Below are 20,645 nucleotides of genomic sequence, written 5' to 3' on the forward strand. Positions count from 1 at the left end.
CTCCTTCCCAAGAGGAGTTAGCATAAATTACTGTTTATAAAAATATATATATAAATGCCCTACACGTTCTATTTCCTTTTAAGCAGCATGGCCAGTAGGATCAGACTGTCACTTCTGCTGCAAGTTTATCCAGGGATGTCAGATGATTTATACTTTCTCCCCCTGAAAGCTTTCGGGAAATTTAAGTGCTGTGTTTCACCACCAGACTGGTACTATCTGTACAGATTGGGTCTCCCCAAAGCCATGCTTTGCCTAAGGATCAGCTCACTTGATGGCCGCAGCATCTACAGTGTTATTTGCTGTGGCTCTTGGGCTTCAGCTGAAAACATTTTCAATCTGAATAAAAAAAAAAAAAGGGCAAGATTTGAAAATGCTGCAAATAAGCAAGTACCTCCTTCACAGGCAGCTGGCAAACCTGATTTCTCTTGTTTGAAAGGGGTTTAATTTCCTCAGCTGTCTGGATTCTCAACTTTTATCCTCTCCCCCAGCTTCACACCTATATCTACGTGAAAAGCAAAGTAGACTTCAGAGATTTGACTTGTTAACATTAAAATCTTATTTGCCCATATCCAAATCACTGAATAAGAAACAGGAGATCTTCATGGTGGTATCTGAGATGGGGAAACAGTATAGTACCCATTTTGCAGGCAATGAAACCATGATGCAGATACTGAATTTTGTAGCGCCTTGAGCTTGCTCTGCTGTGGCAAGAGAAAGCAGAATCAAAGGGACATTGAATATTTAAAGGTTTCAGCCCTGACCTAATTCAGCTGTGCTCCACTGCACTGAGGAATCAGGCCAACCCTGGCCATCCTTGAGTAATTTTATCTTGACTACAACCTTTTATTCTCAGGAGCACCACAACTGATATATCTGTGTGATATACATCCTGTTCTACCCTGTGCACCTCAATTCTGGGTGCAGACTATGCGGGTCAATTTTTCTACAGTCATGAGTGTAGCTGGCACCTACTTATGGGCAGCTTATGTATGAAAGAGATGTAATCCTGGGTAGCAAAGGTCATGACTTACTTTTCCAGTAATCTGTAGAAAGAAAATTGAATATTTATCCAGGAGAGAGCTATTTCTTCCATAACATGTTTATTAAAATAACAGTTTTCATATTTTTCTTCTCTAAGAATTCTTGAATAGAATATGCAGCAACAGCTGGATGATTCTTCTGAATTTTCTTTTGTTACCATTTATTATGTACCTGAAAAGATAAACCTTTGCTTTGACATGCCATTCTTTTGAGCTACCAGCCAAAAAGTCATGTAAGGAAAACACCTGACTATTTCTGAGTCAAGCTTTCATTAAAACAAAACTAAAGTAAACTAAACCAAACCACATAAATAAATATCACCACCTGACTTTGCCTGATTTCAAGTTTTATAGCAACTAAAGTTAAGTTCAGGGCAACTGAACCAGCATTTTCCAGCAATCAAAATCACTACAGATTTCAAACCAGATTCCACCCTGACTCTATTTGGGATCCAGGGACAAATATCTGTTTCCATTGTTAATGTTATTTTAATAATCCTTTACAGTCTTACCCAAGAATGTCAGAATATTTTACAGTCACTCATTATAACCTTAGTGAAACTTCTTGTGTAAGAGGGAGTCTAGGTAAGCACAGCCTGCAAATATCCAACTGTTATTCTCACAAAACAAATAACAAATCACCCGTGTATCCTATGGCTGTATGCCAGCAGTAATTTGCCAAGAATAATTTACTGTAGTAATGTCTTGAGTTAAAACAGTAACGGAAACCGGTGTTGTGCAATGTATGTTTTCCTGTCTGTGGGAAGTAGAAGTTTGTGGTGAAACGTGATGTTGCCAGTTGAAGATGTAGGAGTTTGATTCTGAAGTATGTTATAGTTTGATATATCTTTACCCCTATGGAACTTGCTTATAGTTTGCATTTTTGAAATCGGTGATATTTTGTACATAGGAGACTGAGGGAAAAAAAGAGTGATTTTTCTATAGAATCTGGCCTAAACGGGATGCAATTTCCCTTCCTGAACTTCCACTCTGGTTCAGACATAAGACTATAATTTCTTCTAATTGTAAATGTGAGGGTGCTTGTTTTTTACAGTTTTACTAATTCTTATGCATGATAATTTTTTTTTTTTTTTTTTGTGAACAACATTCAGAATCAAATCTGATAACAGATAACTTTTTTTCCCATTTGGCTGAAAACTACAACTTTTGAAGCATTTAAATTTTGCTTGCCAAGAGAAAAAAATGTCTTCATCTTTAAAATACTGAATGAAAAAATAAATGTGAATAATAATAATAATAAAAAAAATATTTCATTTTTGGGGCATTTTAATGTCAAAGAGTATATTTTATTTTATTAAAATGTCCTAAAGCATTTATTCTGAATTTCTTCAATAACACATCTAATTAATATTTATCTATGACAATCCATTTCTTGTGCTAGGGAACTGTCATCTCATTTATAAGTTAAAGAATTGTCCACAGAAGATAAAAACTAGGGAATTTAACATTTTGTGCAGTGCAAGAACTAAAAGGTGCCATATTCAATTCTGCAACGGCAGGTTCAAAACAAGCATAAAGTGCAGCATATATCATAATGTGCAATTAATTCCAAAAAGTTATTACAGAGGCCAAAAGTATAAATCAAAAAGGCATGGACACAAATTCATGGAAGATAACCATGACTGCTGGAAATAATTGCCTAAATATAACCTCAGAGTCAGAAAGTTCTTAAATTTTGATTGCTAGTAGCTGGCAGGTTATGCTACTGGAAAAATGGTTTTTTTCAAGGACAGTTATATGTCTCCACAGATAGCTGCTGAAGGAGCTGTAAGACTCTTCTGATAGATAAAGACATCTCATGATTAAAATCATCAAAAAAACAGTTCAACAAAAGTTAAAATAAATTGTTTGTTTCACTGAAAATAGTAATAGCGCTGCACACATGACATGTTCATTTACTCTGACATACACACATGAACTCCTTGACTTCTTTATCCTGACTGAATAAAAGCTAAGGTTAGCATACAGGATGAGGTTCTAACTGTTGATGTTAGGTCAGTTCTGTTAAGTAGATGGTTCAAAAGGACACATAAATAACCAGGGTTCAATATTCGTGCAAACGAGCATGGTTTCTGGAATAAATGGAAAAATAAATAAATACAGAAAACAAAATCAAAATGAATGAAAAATAAATACAGAAAACAAAATAGCAAAATAACCTGCTATTGCTAATTAAAATTGTCCTCAAGTTTTTAGGACTCGGAGCCTCCTTTTCAATACAAACCCTCATTTTGAGGGCTCAAAGCCTCTTTTAAGGACACACAGCCTCTTTTCAGGGTCCAAATTCTCATTTCAGAATCCAAAATGTCATTTTAGAATGCCAAGCCTTCTTTTTTTCACAGTAAAACCCACCATTTGGGGGCCCCAAGGTCTTGGTCTACACCTCCCTCACGAGGGGAGCAGAGGGGCAGGCGCTGAGCTCTGCTCTCTGGGGACAGCGACAGGACCCGAGGGAACGGCATGGAGCTGGGACAGGGGAGGGTCAGGCTGGGTGTGATGGAAAGGGTCTGCACCCAGAGGGTGGTTGAGCACTGCGACAGGCTCCCCACGGCAGTGGTGATAGCACTGAGCCTGCTGGAGTTCAAGTGTTTGCACAGTGCTCTCAGACACATGGTCTGATTTTTGGGTGATCCTGTGTGGAGTGATGAGTTGGACTTTATGGTCCTTGTTGGGTCCCTTCCAACTCAGTATTTTCTGATTCTATGATTATGTGCTTCAGAAGGCATTAGGGGAACCTCAACAATCTGTAAGCCTCCCAGTTAAACTTTCCCTCAACAGACAGATGACATTTTGGCAGGTTTTCCGAAAACGGTTTTTGTTTTACGGCGCTATGTGGGATCAATTTCCATAAAACCAGCAGATTAAAATCCCTTCTCTGCTGTAAAAGCAAAAGATAAATAAATAAAAAAGGCATTAAAAAGTGCTTTTATCTCCCTTAAAACCTTTGAAAGCTTTGCTAATATTCAAATGAGGAGTTTTTCATGGGCAGGCGACATTTGTTTAAGCTTCTCTCTGATACCACAGCAATCATTTTTTATTTCTGCTTCCTGAGCCTTTCCAATAGACCAGGGCAGACAACATCACCCAATAACAGCTGAAATTATTCTGAGCAGCATTTATCTCTTGCCTCTTCGTAATTGCTTTATTTTATTTATTTATTTGTGCCTTAAATTTAGCATGTAGGAAATAACATGGGAAGACTTCCTGCTGCTTAAAAGCAGCCAACTGGAAATTTCTTGGATCACATCAATTAATATACATAAACAAGCTCAGATATGTGCAAAAGATTTCTACACCATCCTCTCCCTTTTGAGATGTTCTTTTTGTCAGTATATGAATGCCTCAGGATATATAAAAAATAGCAGTTTTGACTTAGAGAGGAAGCGGGGATTTGTGATAAACCTGAAAAATTTCAGTTCCTGATTTTGCTTGAGATTAGTTTTCTGTTCTTCCAAAAGTTACTGAGTTTCCCTGCTTGTCAAAACCTCATTTGTTACTGGGTTATAGGAAGCACTCCTGCACCTCTCTTTTGTTTCGTGTCCTTACCATAAACACCCTTTAATTTGTTGTGTTTCTGTACAACAGCCAATGCTCCCGTCTATTATTAAAACTGAAAAAAACATAGAGCTGCATGAAGTATGGCTGATCTAACTAACATGATACACATCGACATAGGGGACTAAGCTCAGGTTGGAAAGCTCTGGCAGGATGGGTAACACTGCCCTGTGGCCTTTGCTACTGGCAATTTATGGTTTTAAATTTGTGTGTGTGCGCTCCCTATCTTGGAAGCTTTTGTTTTTCCGAGGACAACAAGGTCTCCTGAAAAGGAGGTATTTGGAATAGTTGGTGGGGGTACAACATCTCACAGTGAATGGTGATCCCAGCCTGAATGCTATAGCACAAACTCAGTGGCATTATGTCTGTACTGATTAAGAACAGCAAATTTGGTGGATTTTTTAATTTTGTGCAGTTCATTATTTCAATTCCACCTTTGTCTGCATGCTTTTTAAGAACTATTATAATTGCCTGCATTAGTATTTTGACTCAGTAATTTCACTCACTGTGTTCTCCACAAATAACCTAGTTTCTCTCTCCAAATCTTGATATAGTTTATGTACAGCACGTTATCACAGGGACTAATAGTGGAGTTTATCTCACCTAACCTTAGTTGTTTATGAGACAGTCATCCTTGCCTCCCTTTACAGTCCACAATTAGAAGAAGCACTTTTAGGGTGAAATTCATCTGACCTATTTGATACGACTACTTTAGAAGGAGATGACTCACCCCCTGGATATGTCTGTTCCTCTTCAGCAACTATAAAGGCAGCCTACATCATTAATGAGGTTGTGGACATTGGTTCAGATTAATCCCAAATAAGATCCCTAGCTATGAATCAGTATTCTGGTGGACCCAAGGCTGAGTAGACTCCAACGAAGGTGTTCCACTATTAAGGGGTTCATCCTATGAGATAGGAAATATACAGATATGGTCAGAAGGCAACACTGTAGCTATGAGTCAGCACTGAGATCTAATGACCTCAACAGTAAAACAAATTCCATCAGGTCTTTGAGTAAGGATTTGAATAAGAATGAACTCACATTACATATAAGTATGGGAGAACATGTCCAAGAAAATGAACTGCTCCCAGCAAAAGAAATTCAGGTTTGTTTTTTTTTTTCATTGTAATGCTAGAGGCTGATTCCCTGGGACAAAAAGAACTAGAACTTGAACTTCCAATTGGTAATAAAAGACTGGGATGAGCTATAAAAGGTATTAATAATTAAGATAGGTCATGGACAATTCAAGCAGGAAGGGTGATATGGTTAAAGCCAGACAGTAAGATGCCTCATCAATCAAGATGCAAGCTGATGAGAAGCTGGATGAGAGTATTATCTATGTGAATAGATGGAAAGGTTGTGTTGTTGATACGTTATTCTGGAAAAAAACCTGTAAGAAAACAAAAGAAGGACTGAGGGAAAGCAACAATTCGACTGAATGCCAAGAAAGAAAGCATAATTTTAGCTAGTGCATACTGGACAATGTTCATTTAATGAGGGAAACATGACATCTGGACTTATGGTGTCAGCTTGAAATAAATAAATATATACTGCAAACATTTCCTGCATAAGGAAGGAAAAGATTCTTCTGTAACCGTATTGCTCTGATGATTTTTATTCTCTTTTCTTCTTCTTTTAGTTTTGCTCGTCCAGGGAAAGGATCATGGCTTGGTAAAGGCAACCTGGATACAGGACCAGACCAGTCCAGTATGTCATTAGAAAATCTAGTGTTTGGAGCTGGCTACTGCAAACCCACTTCATCAGAGGTAAGGAGAGTGGGACCGTAATACAGCCCACTTCCATTTGGTCACACAACGTTTATGGTATCTTGGAAGAATGTGCACTGTTTTATGTCTCTAGTACTGAGAGTTTCTTTGAAGAAGAACCCTTCAAACATTTCTGTATTAACTACCTGGCACTTGAATACCCAATTTGTGAGTGTTCAGATCCCACCTATTCCAACCATCTCAGAAAAATTCAGAATGTATGGACATTCCCCTGATTACCAATGGACTTCTAAGGTTGAATTCACTTGACCAGATGTCTGCTTTAGGGTGAAGTTAATTACTCTGTAAAAGATCCTTGATTTCAGGTCTCGTGTTTACCAGGCAGAGGAGTTGAGTCATTATTAAGGATGCTGTGATTAGTAGCAGGTCAAAGCTGGCATCAGGAAGGAAACCTGGAAAGGCTTGTGTCTGAAATATCGAGGAATGAGTGTTTTGTGTGTTGCTGAAGGGATGTTATGTACATTGCCTTACTCAAGGCAGGTCCCTTACTCAGTGTTTGCCTTTGATCTTGCTACTTCCTGCAGGGGATGAGCAGAGCTTGTGCAATTTTTAGTACAAAGTTGCTTGGTTGGAAAATAATGAATAACTGGATTTTGATTGGAGGAAAGTGCTAGCATTGGAGTGTTTATTTTGTTATTTATTTATTTATTTATTTTGCTCAGAAATATTTCCTCAGATCTAGAAATCTCAGATCTAGAAATTCAGCATAGACCAATGGAATCATCACATTGTTGGGAAACCCTCATTCAAAGATTCTGATTAACATGCTGCCCTCAGCTTCCCTCAAACTTTCCTGTCAGAGCTGTTCTCTTCTACATAAACATTAAAAACGTGCTAGCCTAAGGCAGTTGGTGCAGAACTGTCAGGAAATTAACCCAGACTGAGAGAATGTTTGGCCAGAGGCTGCTGTCGGAGCTGTTGGGTCACTGTATGCTGTTGGCAAACAAGTTGACCTCAACCTCTGTCTCTCTGGTAAATGTTCCCGTCATATGGTTTTAAATAACTGATTCAAGTGTTTATCTTGGAGGCTAATCTCTGTACGTCTCTGTACATCACACAAGAGAGAGACTGCTTTGGAGAATGGTTCCTACTTTTCATTATCCTCTAGTCAAATCTCTTTTTTAAGAAGATAAATGGAAAAACTAACTCACCAGTCCCATTTTTTATTCCAGTCTCCATGGAAAAATCCTAGTCTGTTGTTGATTAGGAAAATTTATTTCCTTCCCAAAAATTTTCCTCAGCTCAAACCCATCTCCATTGACTAATCTTTGACTAGAGGCCTTTATTTATTTATTTTTAAATGGCAGCACAATTATTATCCTAGCAGGTGACCTATTAAATGGTAAAGTGAAAGTACTGTATCATGAACCAGCTTTAGCACTCTGCTTCACTGCAGGTCATCTGAACGTCACACTGAACAATCAGAAATATAATTTTGCACACTCCACCTTCGCATGGTCAGATGTGTGTTTGCTTAGCCTGAGAAACATATATATATGGAGAGAGAGACATCTGTTCTTGATCTGAACATTTTAATGTAATAGACCGTGGTGGCCTTTTTGCACATGCTGTATTTGATGTGTGATAATGAATGAAGACTACTTCTCTTTGTTCATGTGAAAAATACAAATTAGGATCTAGGAAAGGAACTACTGTGGAGGTAAGCCTAACACCAACTGAGGGCCTTTTGACTAATTGCTATTTTATGTTGAAGTTTATATTAACCATAGCTAATTATAGGAAGAGGAGTAATTTTGTTTTGTGCCATGTTGCAACACTTTATACTGGGTCCAGTTTACTTCTCTTAACAACTGCATAGATTTCTTTCCAGGTTGTTTGAATGTGTTCGTTAAAGATAATTTTAACTGGACTATAGACTTGTCCATCTTTCAGGAACTATGCAATCACCTTCAGTGGAGATTAGAATAGATTCTCCCCTTTTCATTACACAAAACCCCCAGACCTCTCTACTCCTCTTTGTATATTTTTGATCAGACCTTGTCTATTGCATGTAACAGTAGTCAGTAATTGTTAGATACCTTAACTCAAGTTATACCACTACACTTTTTCTTTGTAAGCAACTTTGGTTTGATGCAACCAGTTAAAGTCTGGTCTAGAACCATCAACATATCTCGTCTTCTAAGGCTTCACTGGGCAGCAGGGCGTGGAAAGAATGAATGTTAATACACTTCATATAATTCTGTAGTCATATGAGTATGTAGTCATATATATGTCATAATGCTGTAAAGCAGTTTATTTTGGTCTTTCCTGTTTTGTTGGTGGTGGTGGTTTTTTTTTGTTTTGTTTTGTTTTGTTTGTGTTTTTTTGTTTGTTTGTTTGTTTTGCATTTCATCTCTGCAAAGCTTCTGTTGGTTATATACATTTCTTAAGATACACCTCCTGGCTAACTGTCTTCTACGTGATGTCTGGTTCAGTTCCCTGAAACACTGGGAACAATGGTAACATTCCATTATTTTAGGTTTACCTACTGTGAGTAAACTGAAAAGACCTTTTTTTTTTCTCTCTCTTTTTTTTTTTTCTTTTTTCCCCTCAGTTGCATCCTGCTTATTATTCCAGAATGCTTCCATTTGAGTGGAAGCTTGTAATAGATAGGAACTCTAAATCATTCCTATTACACCCTCTTCCCAGGTCTAGGAGCTCCATAGTTTAAAACCCCAGCAAGTGTGTGTTTCATTATCTCTGGAGCACTCACTAACTCAGCAATTTATCCAATTTCATAGGTTCCATAAACTCTCCAATATCATGAAGCAGACTTGCTCACAAAAGTAAGCTTTCTCTTTATTAGTGTTACCATACTCACCAGATGACTAGAGGTATGGTTCAGATAGGATAGGAACGCTTAGCTTCAACAGAGTAGCAGCTAGATTTACATTAGTGTCAAGCCCCCAAAAAAGATAGAATTGTGCAAAAATCTGATGTTAATACTACTAAGTCATGTCTTTCAAGTATCTCTTGAGTATGAAGTAGAGGACTCTTACCTTGACATATAATCTCTAGGTCATACAACCCGTTTTACCTCTTTGTTTCTCATAAAATGTGTGCATCCATCAGAGAGCTAATTTTCTTTATAGGTCCATAGACTGACTGTACAAGTTCTCAGCTAGCTTATGTACTCAATTTGCTTTTACTTTATTGAAAGTGCAAGTTACTGCCTTCATTTCTAAAGAAAGTTCATATCAATCATCAGCTCCTCTTGCCACTTACTGTGTTAATCTTCTGCGTTCAGGCTGCTGAGGTGCCACTGCTTTGTGATAGATCGCGAAGGCTCCTCATTCTGCACTTCCAGCTTCTCAGGGAAGAGACTAATTAAATGCGAGCAGCTCTGGACTGTATGTGTGCAGTTTCCCTAGCTCCCCACAACTGACTTCTGAACACCAATGACAGTTTCCTCCTCTCCCATCTCAACAGAGAAGTTACAATAATTAAAGCTATTTAAGCCTTTGTGTTTCCTTTGTTTGTTTTTGTTTTTTTAAAGCCTTCCACACATGTCCAGGTCACCTTACCGGCAAACAGGGATTTCCTCTCCTCCATCCCTCCCTTTCTATTTTCCTCTTCCCTCACTTTTCTCTCTGTCTATACAGAAGGAGTTTCTTGAACTATGGCAGAACACAGGACGAAGTGTCTGTTTTCTTCTCTGCTATGCTTTTCCTTTTAAGCAAAGTTAAAACATCAAAGATATTTCCTATTGATTAGTGCCTTTTGATATTAGCTAAATATGAAGGAAGATGCTTTTCTGGTCAAGAAACCAATAGAGAGTAATCTGCAGAATGAGAAAATGTGCTAGCAGTTTTTCAAGCTCTCTTCAGCTTCTAACCTACAGTCATAAGATACATATAAATGTTTAACAATGATATATAGATATATATATATCAATGATTAACATAGATGTTAAGAGATATATATCAATGATTAACAATGTTGAAAGTGTGATCATATCTATTGGAGGCTTGGGAGATCTAGTGGCATGGAACAGACTCATGAGCTATGGGTGACTGGTTTCTCTCAGGGGCATCTCAGTTACCAAGGGGGACTGATCTATTTTTCTTCCCAACTCAAGGAGTTGTTTTGGATGTTACATGTTCTGTTTCAGAACATCACACAGACCTCAGCAGCCGTATGAACTGGACACGGAAAAATAACAGATCAATATTTCTCAGCTCAGATCAAAATTTCTGCCTTAATTTCTAATTTTAAATCTAAACTGCTTTACTTTTGGTCTCAGGGTTCTGTTCTTTGGAGTGGGCCGGATATGAAAAGCATCCCTCATGCCTTTGTGTGCATTTGTAATGTGTAGTTTTAAAGGAATGGGAGTCTTTCAGTGTCTTGCTTATGCAAATGGTGACTAGTTGTGATTGGAACGCCAGCAGATGTCCACCACATAATTATTCTGAAATAGTAAGAGAGTTGATGTAGTGTTCCTTATAAGGTATAATGACAAGTATCTTTAATCAGTGTGCTGAGGGCACCATTTGTGATAATTACTGGTGAAGTCTTTAATCTTTAGTTGCCTGAAGATAAATGGCTGATCTTTAGAAAGAACTGTAAATGATTTCCTAGCCCTAGCAGAAAACACGCTAACTAATAGTGTGACACTAACTGGTTTCTTTAATCACTGGCATGTTTCTTTTCTGCGGTTCTTAGTGTTTGACCTGGTATGTGCAGAGTACAACAAAGCAATGATCTACATTATGGCAGAGTTCAAAACTGGGATTAAATTGGGATTAGGCATAAAATGTGGTGCTGAAAAAAATCAGCAGTCTTTTCACTTAAGCTCTCACTGTCATGAAATCATCCAAAGATTCCTGTGAGACTTCAGCCAAGGTGGCAATGGAGTTTTCTTCTGGAGAAAATCCTTTCTGAAAATTGATGGAATTTGCAGCGGAAGTTCCATTTTTCATGCCTGTATTTTGCTGTTTTTCTATGACATGTATGTATTAGACAGAACTAAACTGCTGCATCCTATTTACAAATTTACCTGTTTCTCTGCATATTGCTGTGAAAGAGTCGATCACACCTAGAGTTGTGCAACTGAAATAAAGTTTTATGTAGCTAATATAGAGTAGCTGTAAGTAAAGTGATAAAAGGCATACTCAGTATGGAGAATATATTTTTCTTTCATAGCTACCATTAAAGGTATATACTGAAGAATTTATTAGGCTTATTATTTATTATCAACTATAATGTTCTACATCAGGGCTGAAATCCACTGAAGTGGCTTGTACTGTCTCTCATTTGACTGACATCCTTCCAATTAAAACTCTCCATTTCTACAGATTTTAGCACTGATTTTTCAAGGTAGTTTATAGGAGAGGGATCGAGACAGTTGTTTCTTTCTTTCTGCCCTGAAACAGAGTGCACAAGCAGCAGGAAGAGCCTTTCTACTCTTCAGTTTGGGAAATGGACTTGGCTGCTCCCTTCCTTCGGTAGAGTGCTCTATGATTCAGTTTTCCCATCTTCTCAGTACTTTTCCCAGTGGTAATTTGTTGAAAAATTATCTTCATATGCCCTAAAGAACACTACAATAATTCCCACTGACTGATGGTGAGAGTTCTTGAAAGGAGACCTAATCAAGTCTCCTAGCTTCTGAGCTGATGGCCTTTCCAACAGAAGCACAAATGCCAACAACAGCACAGTCGAGATCCATCATCTGGAAACTAACTCTGCTATTGGCAAGTGTCCCAGACAGCAGCTCAGGGACTGGGGAATAAGAAAAGAGATCCCCTCCTTTTCCAACCACTTTGTCATGTTTTGTGGAAACAAATCCTCGAGTGACAGCAAAAGCTTGTACCTCTATTCAAAGCCACCATGCCAGTTGTAATGACCCAAGAATCAGTTTCACAGCTAATATGAATTATAAGTTCTAGTGCAGTGCTTGAGAGGAAGACTTAGAAGTGCAGTCCCTTTGGCGTCAGCCTGTGTACAAGCAACTGTATCTGCTCCAATGGTCTTAAAAGTTCTCTGAGGATCTGACAAGCTTCAACAGTGTGACAAACAGAAAACAATGGGATGAGTGAACAGAGAGGTGTCAATATATGGTTCTCAAAAACCTTTCCAGTGAATACCAATTGTCAAAGCTTTAGCCAGTATAGACAAAACATTTTTTGGAGCTTCACGGATAAGATAAGGAAAAAATTTAGAAGTCCTTTAATACAAGAACAAACCCCCCTGAAGTTGTCTGGACTTAAACATATGTTTAGAGTTTACACTGCAGTGTTTTGATGGGTGGCAAAAAATTAATAGTTGCTGGGTAGAATTGGGTAATACTTGAAGGAAGGAAGGGCAAAAAGTTGGAGTAAAACCCTGAAATCAGAACTACTGTATTTGCAATCTGTCACACTTAGCTTAGTGTTCAGTTTAATTTGTTTTTCTAAATCTAAGGAGTCCTGAGCATTGGAGTGTTTGCATGCACAGAAGTTAAATAGCCTATCTGAATCAAGCCGGCTTTAGAGAGAGCCTTTATCACTTACTTACACTAAATGATCAGACAGCAATAGCTAATAGAGTTGAGTTCAGCCATTAGGTACTTTGGAAAATGTGACTTGGGCTTTTATGTTCTTCCTACTTAATGTTCCTGATAACTCTAAAGAAATTCTTCAGCCAGTAAATCGGTTACTACCTTAGTAATAATTACCACTTTGACTGCAATGTTTGCATTCCAAGTGTATGCTTTTGACCATAATGACACCTTGGTATGCTAGGCTCAAGACTGCTTATATATTTTGTAAATGTTAATTCCTTAATTTGTAAGGAGGGTTTGTGAGAGGGAGCAGAACCACAGAATCATCTAGGTTGGAAGAGACCTCCAAGATCACTGAGTCCAATCACTGACCTAACACTAACAAGTCCTCCACTAAACCATATCACTGAGCTCTACATCTAAACGTCTTTTAAAGACCTCCAGGGATGGTGACTGAACCACTTCCCTGGGCAGCCCATTCCAATGCCTAACAACCCTTTCAGTAAAGAAGTTCTTCCTAATATCCAACCTAAACCTAATATCAAACCTAAATCCTGGCAGCACATCATGATGTTTGAACGGGGCTGGGTGCATTGATGGTGTCTGTTCACTGAGACACTACCATCTCCAGGGAGCAGGGTGTGTCATGGAGCGTGTTAAAGAGCTGCAATATCTTTCACTCTGCAGCCCCTGACTTCCAGTAGGACGGGGAGGTTGGAATCAGATGATCTTTAAGGTCCCTTCCAACCCAAACCATTCTATGATTCTATGATTCAACATGAAAGAAAAGTCCATAAGGTGAGCAGAGGCATTATATGTCTGCTCACTGATGAACCCCCCCAAGAAAATCATTATCATCTCACAGGTTTTTGTTAGTTCTTGGAGCACTCTGTAACTCCTGTTGGAAACAGCTTTACCCATCATTGGAGGAAAGCGTTGATTGAAGCAAGGGTAAAGGCCTTATAAATAGGACAGAGGGGTTCCTCCAAAGCAGTGTTGAGTGTTGTTCCTGGGGATGGTAAAGCAGTGTTTCTACTCTACATATTATGCTTTCTTGTAAACAAATACAGGTTGAGTCTCCAGAGCTACCAGTCAACCTCCCCTTTCTCATCTACTAAACTGACTAGAAATATTTTATTTAAAACCATAAAATGATGGCCTGCAGAATAAATGGTAAACTACTCATGGCTCATGAAATTTGATTGTCTTTAAGTGTAAATGACTTGAGGGCTGGAATATGTACTATGCATAATACAGGAGGTATCTACTCAGCTAGGAAAATGAACCTGTGAAGATATAATACTTATGCAAATTTATACAGCTCCAGCTATTCAAAAGTTCCCTGTTTTGTTGCAGTAAATTATAGCAAATTAATATAATTGCCTTAAAGTAACATACCCAGGAAAGTTTCTGATTAGCCATTACTTCTGTTTCAGTGTTAAAATAGAAATTGTGGATTTCTGAAGTGATAAAAAGGCCTGTATATTGTTTTATAATTGGCTTTGCAATTTGAGGTATGTTTGCATGCATGTCAAAGAGGTATAAATGATTCATTGTCTGAGTATGTCATAAGTGAAGACTTCAGCAATGCAGCATAATGACAGCATTAGGCATTGAGTTGGTTTTTGGCAGCAATAAGCATAGAAACCACATCCCCCTATGTCAAAGAAAACAGAGACCAGCCATATAGCACACAGGCTCAAGCAGAGCAATTCTTGTGAAGACTAATTATTTGCAAGAAGGAAGGGGTCTGTAGCCAGGGCTGTAAATAATTCTTTTGGGGTGTAGTTGGCTGAAATAAAGTAATACTTCAGAAAGAACAGGTTTTGAAACGTTGCTATGAGAAAAATCCAATAGATCTCATTTGGTCACTTTGAAAACTTGAATTATGTGAGTGATGGAATTCTCGGAGCCACAGAATTATCTTCAGCAAAATAGCTGGGAAAGGAATGGAAATTGATTTACAGCAAACCTTGGAGTAGGATCTTGAAAAGATCTTATGTTCATTGTTTTTCACAATACAAAAACAGACAAAATTCCATGAAGTTGAAAAGTAGCATATTTAGAACTAATAACAGGATTTTTACCTCCAGTTTTATAGACCCTAGGATAGCCAGTATAACACATAGCTGGAAGGTGCTTGTGTGAGCTTAGTACAGTTTGCCGCGATTGTGAAAAATGACTGCACGTTCTTGAAAAACTATGGGCACTACGAGGAGTGCTGCGTAAACAAGTATTTGGGCATTTTGAGATTTTGCCTAAAGGCATGCAATTTCTGAAATTGTCAGAACATAAATTTGGGTTTTCTTTTGGTTACATCCGTCTCTCCTGTGAGTATTTGGCAGTTAACTACAGCTGGGTCTAAAACACAAGACTTGTTGGGCTTCAGTTCTGATCCAGTTTGACAGAGCATATACAGAACAGCATACCTTGCCCACACCGTTGAGGGAAAATGAGAAGTTGACTGGGGACCAAGTAGAAAGAAGGGGATATGCAAGAACATTTGCAAATAATAATAAAAAATAATAATGCTATCAATAGAGACTTGATTGCTTCCCACCTGCTCATGACTCATAGGAACCTACTTGGTAATGGTGTGACTGTGTAACAGACTGGAAGAAATAATAAAACAAAGAAATTTGCCTTAGTAACAAAATGTTAGACTGCTATGTTAGACTGCTAAAAAAAAAAAAACAAAAAAAGAACAAGAAACCCATAAAGGTTGAAGTAATTTGTCACTGCCAAATGGCAAGTAGATATTTCCTCTTTAGCCATTGTTTGACAGTGTTTCTAATGTTAAAAGCTGCCAAGTTTAAGAAGAGATCTGTAGTGTTGTGATTGTTCTCATTTGCATCTGCATTTGTGAAGAAGCTAATTAGCCTGCATGCAGCAATAGCCCTGATTATGGAGATTTCCACACTGAACTCTGGGCAAGGCTCTCAAGTAATAGCTTTGGGTGGGCATGATTGGCTCTATCTTCCTTTTCTCCTTTAAGACTCTGTGTAATTAAATACTGAAGCAACCTACTGAGAAGCTATTTTCAAATATCCATTATAAAGTCATTTCAGAGGCCAAGCTAGTGGAATTAGGAAGAGAGGATCCAATGTAATTTCCAACCATAGAAGTGGACTGAAAAGCGCATGGTACAGTTCATAAAAGTCCTGTGCATAGGCAGGAATGACAACATATCACAGATCCCAAGAGGATCATGTCCCTCGTCCCATTCTATTAAAATAGTTCACAGGCTTTGTTGGTTGCTTATTGTCACCATGTGGTGTTGCAAGACAGTAGATATATATTCCTCACAGCTCATACCAACGGGTCTCTGGGTCTCGATTAAAGTATGGCTCAGACCTGTAGCTTCATAGGGAATGTAGACAAATGCTGTAAGGCTCAGAGATCCTGTTCCTCCTACCAGTTTCTTCGTCCATTTTTTTTTTCCTGTTCTGTCTCTCTGAATTCTAGGTTTCCCAAGAAAGGGAAATATCTCGTTTTATAGTGTGTGATATTTGAATAGTGGTCCTCAGCTTTTGCTTCTGGCAGCATTGAATCAGTAAAGGTCTTTTCTGCAAAATGTTGAACTGCAATGAAGAAATTCATCATCTCATATAAGCAGGAACAGCTTTTTGATAATCTTTTTGGTATCCTTTCTGAACTTTTTTCCTACCTGGTTTTATTTTGCACAAATTTCAAACACAGTCATCTCAGTGGTATCTTAAAGACAAAGGCTATTTCTTCTCTTAAATCATACCATTCATGAAAGAGGAGACATAGAAACAGCATACTACTGCTTGAAGTAACTAGCAATCCATTTCCTCCCACTTCTTGTTACACATCTTCCAATGTGAGATTCCAGTCTTATTTTCCTAATTTCTCCTTCCCCATAGGTCCGGATCCATGTCCACTTTATCACCAACGTCCCCACTCAATATCTGTGGGCTCTTTTTTCCTCTGCCCAGCTTGTAGGTAATGCTGATAGGAGTCCATAGGCTCCCTCTTTCAACTCAAATACATTTATCTAGAAAGTTAATGTTGTGTATCACTTGGGCGTGACTTATGTACCACCAGGGTCATAACTACCAGAACTTCCTGGCTGACAGCTTTTCATCACCCTCCGGAACTGGAATATCATTTTCAAAATAAACAATTTCTAAGGCTGCAGTAACACTAAAAATCCATCCTTTATCTTATGGCAAGTTAGTGCTCTAGCATTGGAAGTAATTAACTTTTCCTCTCTCTATGAACGTACTTGTAGCTGAGTAAAGTTTTACTTTAAGGGAGTAGCAGGGTGCAAAGTGTCTGTCCTTTTTAGGTTTAAAATGCCAGCCTTGTGTGCTGCAGTCTCAAGGTCTTAATGCAACTCTAGCACAGTTTCTTGGGAAATTTCACAGGGCTCAAGCTAAGTTTTCATTGTTATGCTCTGCTGAATAAACAAAATCAAATCAGTTGCTGGAGGTGGACTTCTTTAATGGAACCACTAAGTTGATTTTATACCTACTCTTTGATTTTATAGCCTCCTCTTCTCCAGACTAAACAACCCAGTTCCCTCAGCTGCTCCTCATAGGACTTGTGCCCCTGCTCCATGGGGTCCCTCCCACGGGATGCTGTCCTTCCTGAACTGAGCCTGCGGGGGCTGCCCACAGGCAGCAGCTCTTCAGGAACTGCTCCCACACGGCTCCGTCCCACGGGGTCCATCCCCCAGGAGCAAACTGCTCCAGCACGGGTCCCCCACGGGCGGCAGCTCCCCCCAGCCCCCCTGCTCCTGCGTGGGCTCCTCTCCACGGGCTGCAGCTCCGGCCCGGGGCCTGCTCCTGCGGGGGCTCTCCATGGGCCGCAGCCTCCTCCAGGCCACATCCACCTGCTCCACCGGGGGCTCCTCCACGGGCTGCAGCGTGGAGATCTGCTCCGTGTGGGACCCGTGGGCTGCAGGGGGACTAACATTAAACCATGTCCCAAAACACCACATCTACATGTCCACACAGATGATAGGATCACCAAGTTCAGTATACTACCTTTGTGGGAAACAGTGAAACAGGCATTTATTACAGTAGGTTGGAAAATATTTCCCACAGGAACATCCTTTCTGCATCTTATTATTTATTGATTCCCATATTGAACATCATTATGGCATGCTGTTTTATGTTAACTGATTTAGCACATGGTTCTTTATCTAGCTTCACAACACAAAGAAGTTTAAAGTATGTTTTAATTCATATCTGTAGTTTGTTAAGAGGGTATACAAGGTCTGTTGTGGTGCTTAACTGATAGATCTTGACTTGTTAAAACAGAATAATCTGATAACTCACAGTCATTCTTAAAACTGCCTTGGGAAAAAAAAAAAAAAAAAAAGTCTTTCATTTCACTATGAACAAGGAAATTCTTTCTGAGTTGACCTAACACGTTCCTTTTCCCCAGTTCTGGCATCGAACTGTAAAATCAATTATTCCCATAGCTCTAGTCACATGTGAACAGAGATTCAGGCCTGAAGTCACTCTTTCTCTGGCAGTGACTGGCACTATTTAATAGAGCCTGACATTTTTAGATAGGAAGCTGTGGTCGCCGCTATTGCTTTTATTCAATAAAGAGCATTTCAGCGACCATTTGCTCTGGCTCTGTGTATCAGAAAGCAACACTGAGCCAAGTTCTTTGGTGCATGCAGTATGATACAAGTTCTGTATGTTTAATAGCATATTGTGCCAAACTCTATGAGAGAAATGTCATGTGCAAGAGAACTGTTTTTCAGTAATATGTTTGTCAGCTCCCAGCCGGTCTACATGCCAGTACACAAGCAGACTCAAGTAATTCTGCTACTTTGGCCTTGGCCACATATGGGGAATGATCATCTAGGTGTGGATATAAGGGCAGGAAATCTGTCCAATTCCACCTTTGCCATTCTCAGGCGTGCACATCAGGGCTACTACAACCCTGTGCTCATTTAAAACCTCTTACCCCTGAGAAAGCTGACACCAAGCTAAAGCAGAATGATGCCAGCTCACATCCTTTAAAAGTTGCTCAACAGATATTTTCCTCATGGCAGTTTTCTTCTGTAAAAGAAAACACAGAAAATTCTCTCTTACCTTTAGATAATTCCCTTCCCTTCCCTTCCCTTCCCTTCCCTTCCCTTCCCTTCCCTTCCCTTCCCTTCCCTTCCCTTCCCTTCCCTTCCCTTCCCTTCCCTTCCCTTCCCTTCCCTTCCCTTCCCTTCCCTTCCCTTCCCTTCCCTTCCCTTCCCTTCCCTTCCCTTCCCTTCCCTTCCCTTCCCTTCCCTTCCCTTCCCTTCCCTTCCCTTCCCTTCCCTTCCCTTCCCTTCCCTTCCCTTCCCTTCCCTTCCCTTCCCTTCCCTTCCCTTCCCTTTAGTAACCTGCAGTATGTTGTTGACTCAACTTGATGATAACACCACAAGTATGGAATACACAATTTTACAATGTCATTGAAACAGCCTGGCAGCAGTGGATATGGAAGAGGTGTATGGTAGAGAGGAAGGTGTAAAACCCCAGAGGTGTGAGTGCCAATTCTGCAATGAATACTTTACTTTTATTCTTCTGTAGGTGTAGGATCTGTTGATATTTTCCGGTGTCCAGTTCATATAGCTGCTGAGATCATTTTAAAGCATGAGTGTGTGTGATGTTCTGAAACAGAACATGTAACATCCAAAACAACTCCTTGAACCTCCACATGGGAAGAAAGAATAGATCAGTCCCCCCTGGAAACCGAGATGCCCCTGAGAGAAACCAGTCACCCACAGCTCATGGGTCTATTCCATGCCACTAGATCTCCCAAGCCTCCAATAGATCTGACTGTATTTTGAACATCGTTGACCCACTCTAATACATATATATATCTTAAGAGTGTAGTTTAGAAACTGAAGAGAGCTTGAGAAAGTGCTAACACATTTTCTTATTCAGCAGATTATTCTCTACTTGTTTATAATGCATTATACCATGAACGTTTACAGTAGGGAAGGTAAAAGTGCTTGTTTCCCTCCATGTGCTATGAAGGGAAACTAGGGTGATTTTCTGAGCTGGAGATACTTACAGTCCAAATGTAAAACGGAGATATTAATCTCATTCTTCTTATGTGAGCAAAGTGGGAGATGTGTTAGAGCTACGACAATTGCCACCTAGGTAACTAATTGTGATCTTTTTGAAACAAAAGCACTCAGATAATATACAATATTTGGGTACACTTACTTATTCATTTAGTATCAAGTAGTAAATGGTAGTGGTGCAAAGGGCAAAATTCCTTCACCAGATGTTAATCTGCATGAGTACATAGCATAAGACCATCTCCACTGTAGCCAGAGCAGCAGCTGGATGTGTCCTTCCCTATTGCTATGTGTAAAAGTTGGGTCAAAACATTTTTTGTACATTCTGTTGTCCTTAATGCAATTTCTAATGGTACAATTTCATTATGTCATGGAATGGTCTGTCTTACACGTGTGAGTGTGTACATAATGTGTGGGAGAGACAAAAGTATGCTAACAAGTTTCCTTTTAAAACCTTACTGATTTTGTTTGCTGCCTGCAGTGATGTGTTAAAACAAGGCAGTTCTTCAGCTCAGGGGTCCTTGTCTGATCACAGCAACAGGAGTGGATTTGCTTTGCTTATCTGTTGGTAAGCAGCATGGACTCTATTTAATCAGAAAGGACACTAAGGTTCTTTTTGGTGTCTGCACTGTGTTATTTTGCTTAGGAGGTCTGCATTCACACTGTATATATGTGTGTTTGAGAATATTTATAAATATTAAATTTGGAATTACATA

General features: G+C 39.2%; 1 protein-coding gene across 12 annotated transcripts in view; it reads left to right on the forward strand.

Moving 5' to 3' along the window:
* FAM135B (family with sequence similarity 135 member B) overlaps positions 1-20,645 on the forward strand; it is a 284,433-nt gene that overhangs the window by 198,592 nt on the left and 65,196 nt on the right. For all 12 annotated transcript variants that reach the window (XR_014580600.1, XR_014580601.1, XM_083826400.1 and 9 more), the window contains one exon: positions 6,259-6,385. Coding sequence is in view for 10 of the 12 variants with exons in the window: in XM_083826400.1 (XP_083682526.1) it covers positions 6,259-6,385 (127 nt within the window). In the remaining 2 variants the exon portion in view is untranslated. The remainder of the gene's footprint in view (positions 1-6,258; positions 6,386-20,645) is intronic.

This window comes from Anser anser, assembly GCF_964211835.1.
Source record: "Anser anser genome assembly, chromosome: 2".
NCBI lineage: Eukaryota > Metazoa > Chordata > Aves > Anseriformes > Anatidae > Anser > Anser anser.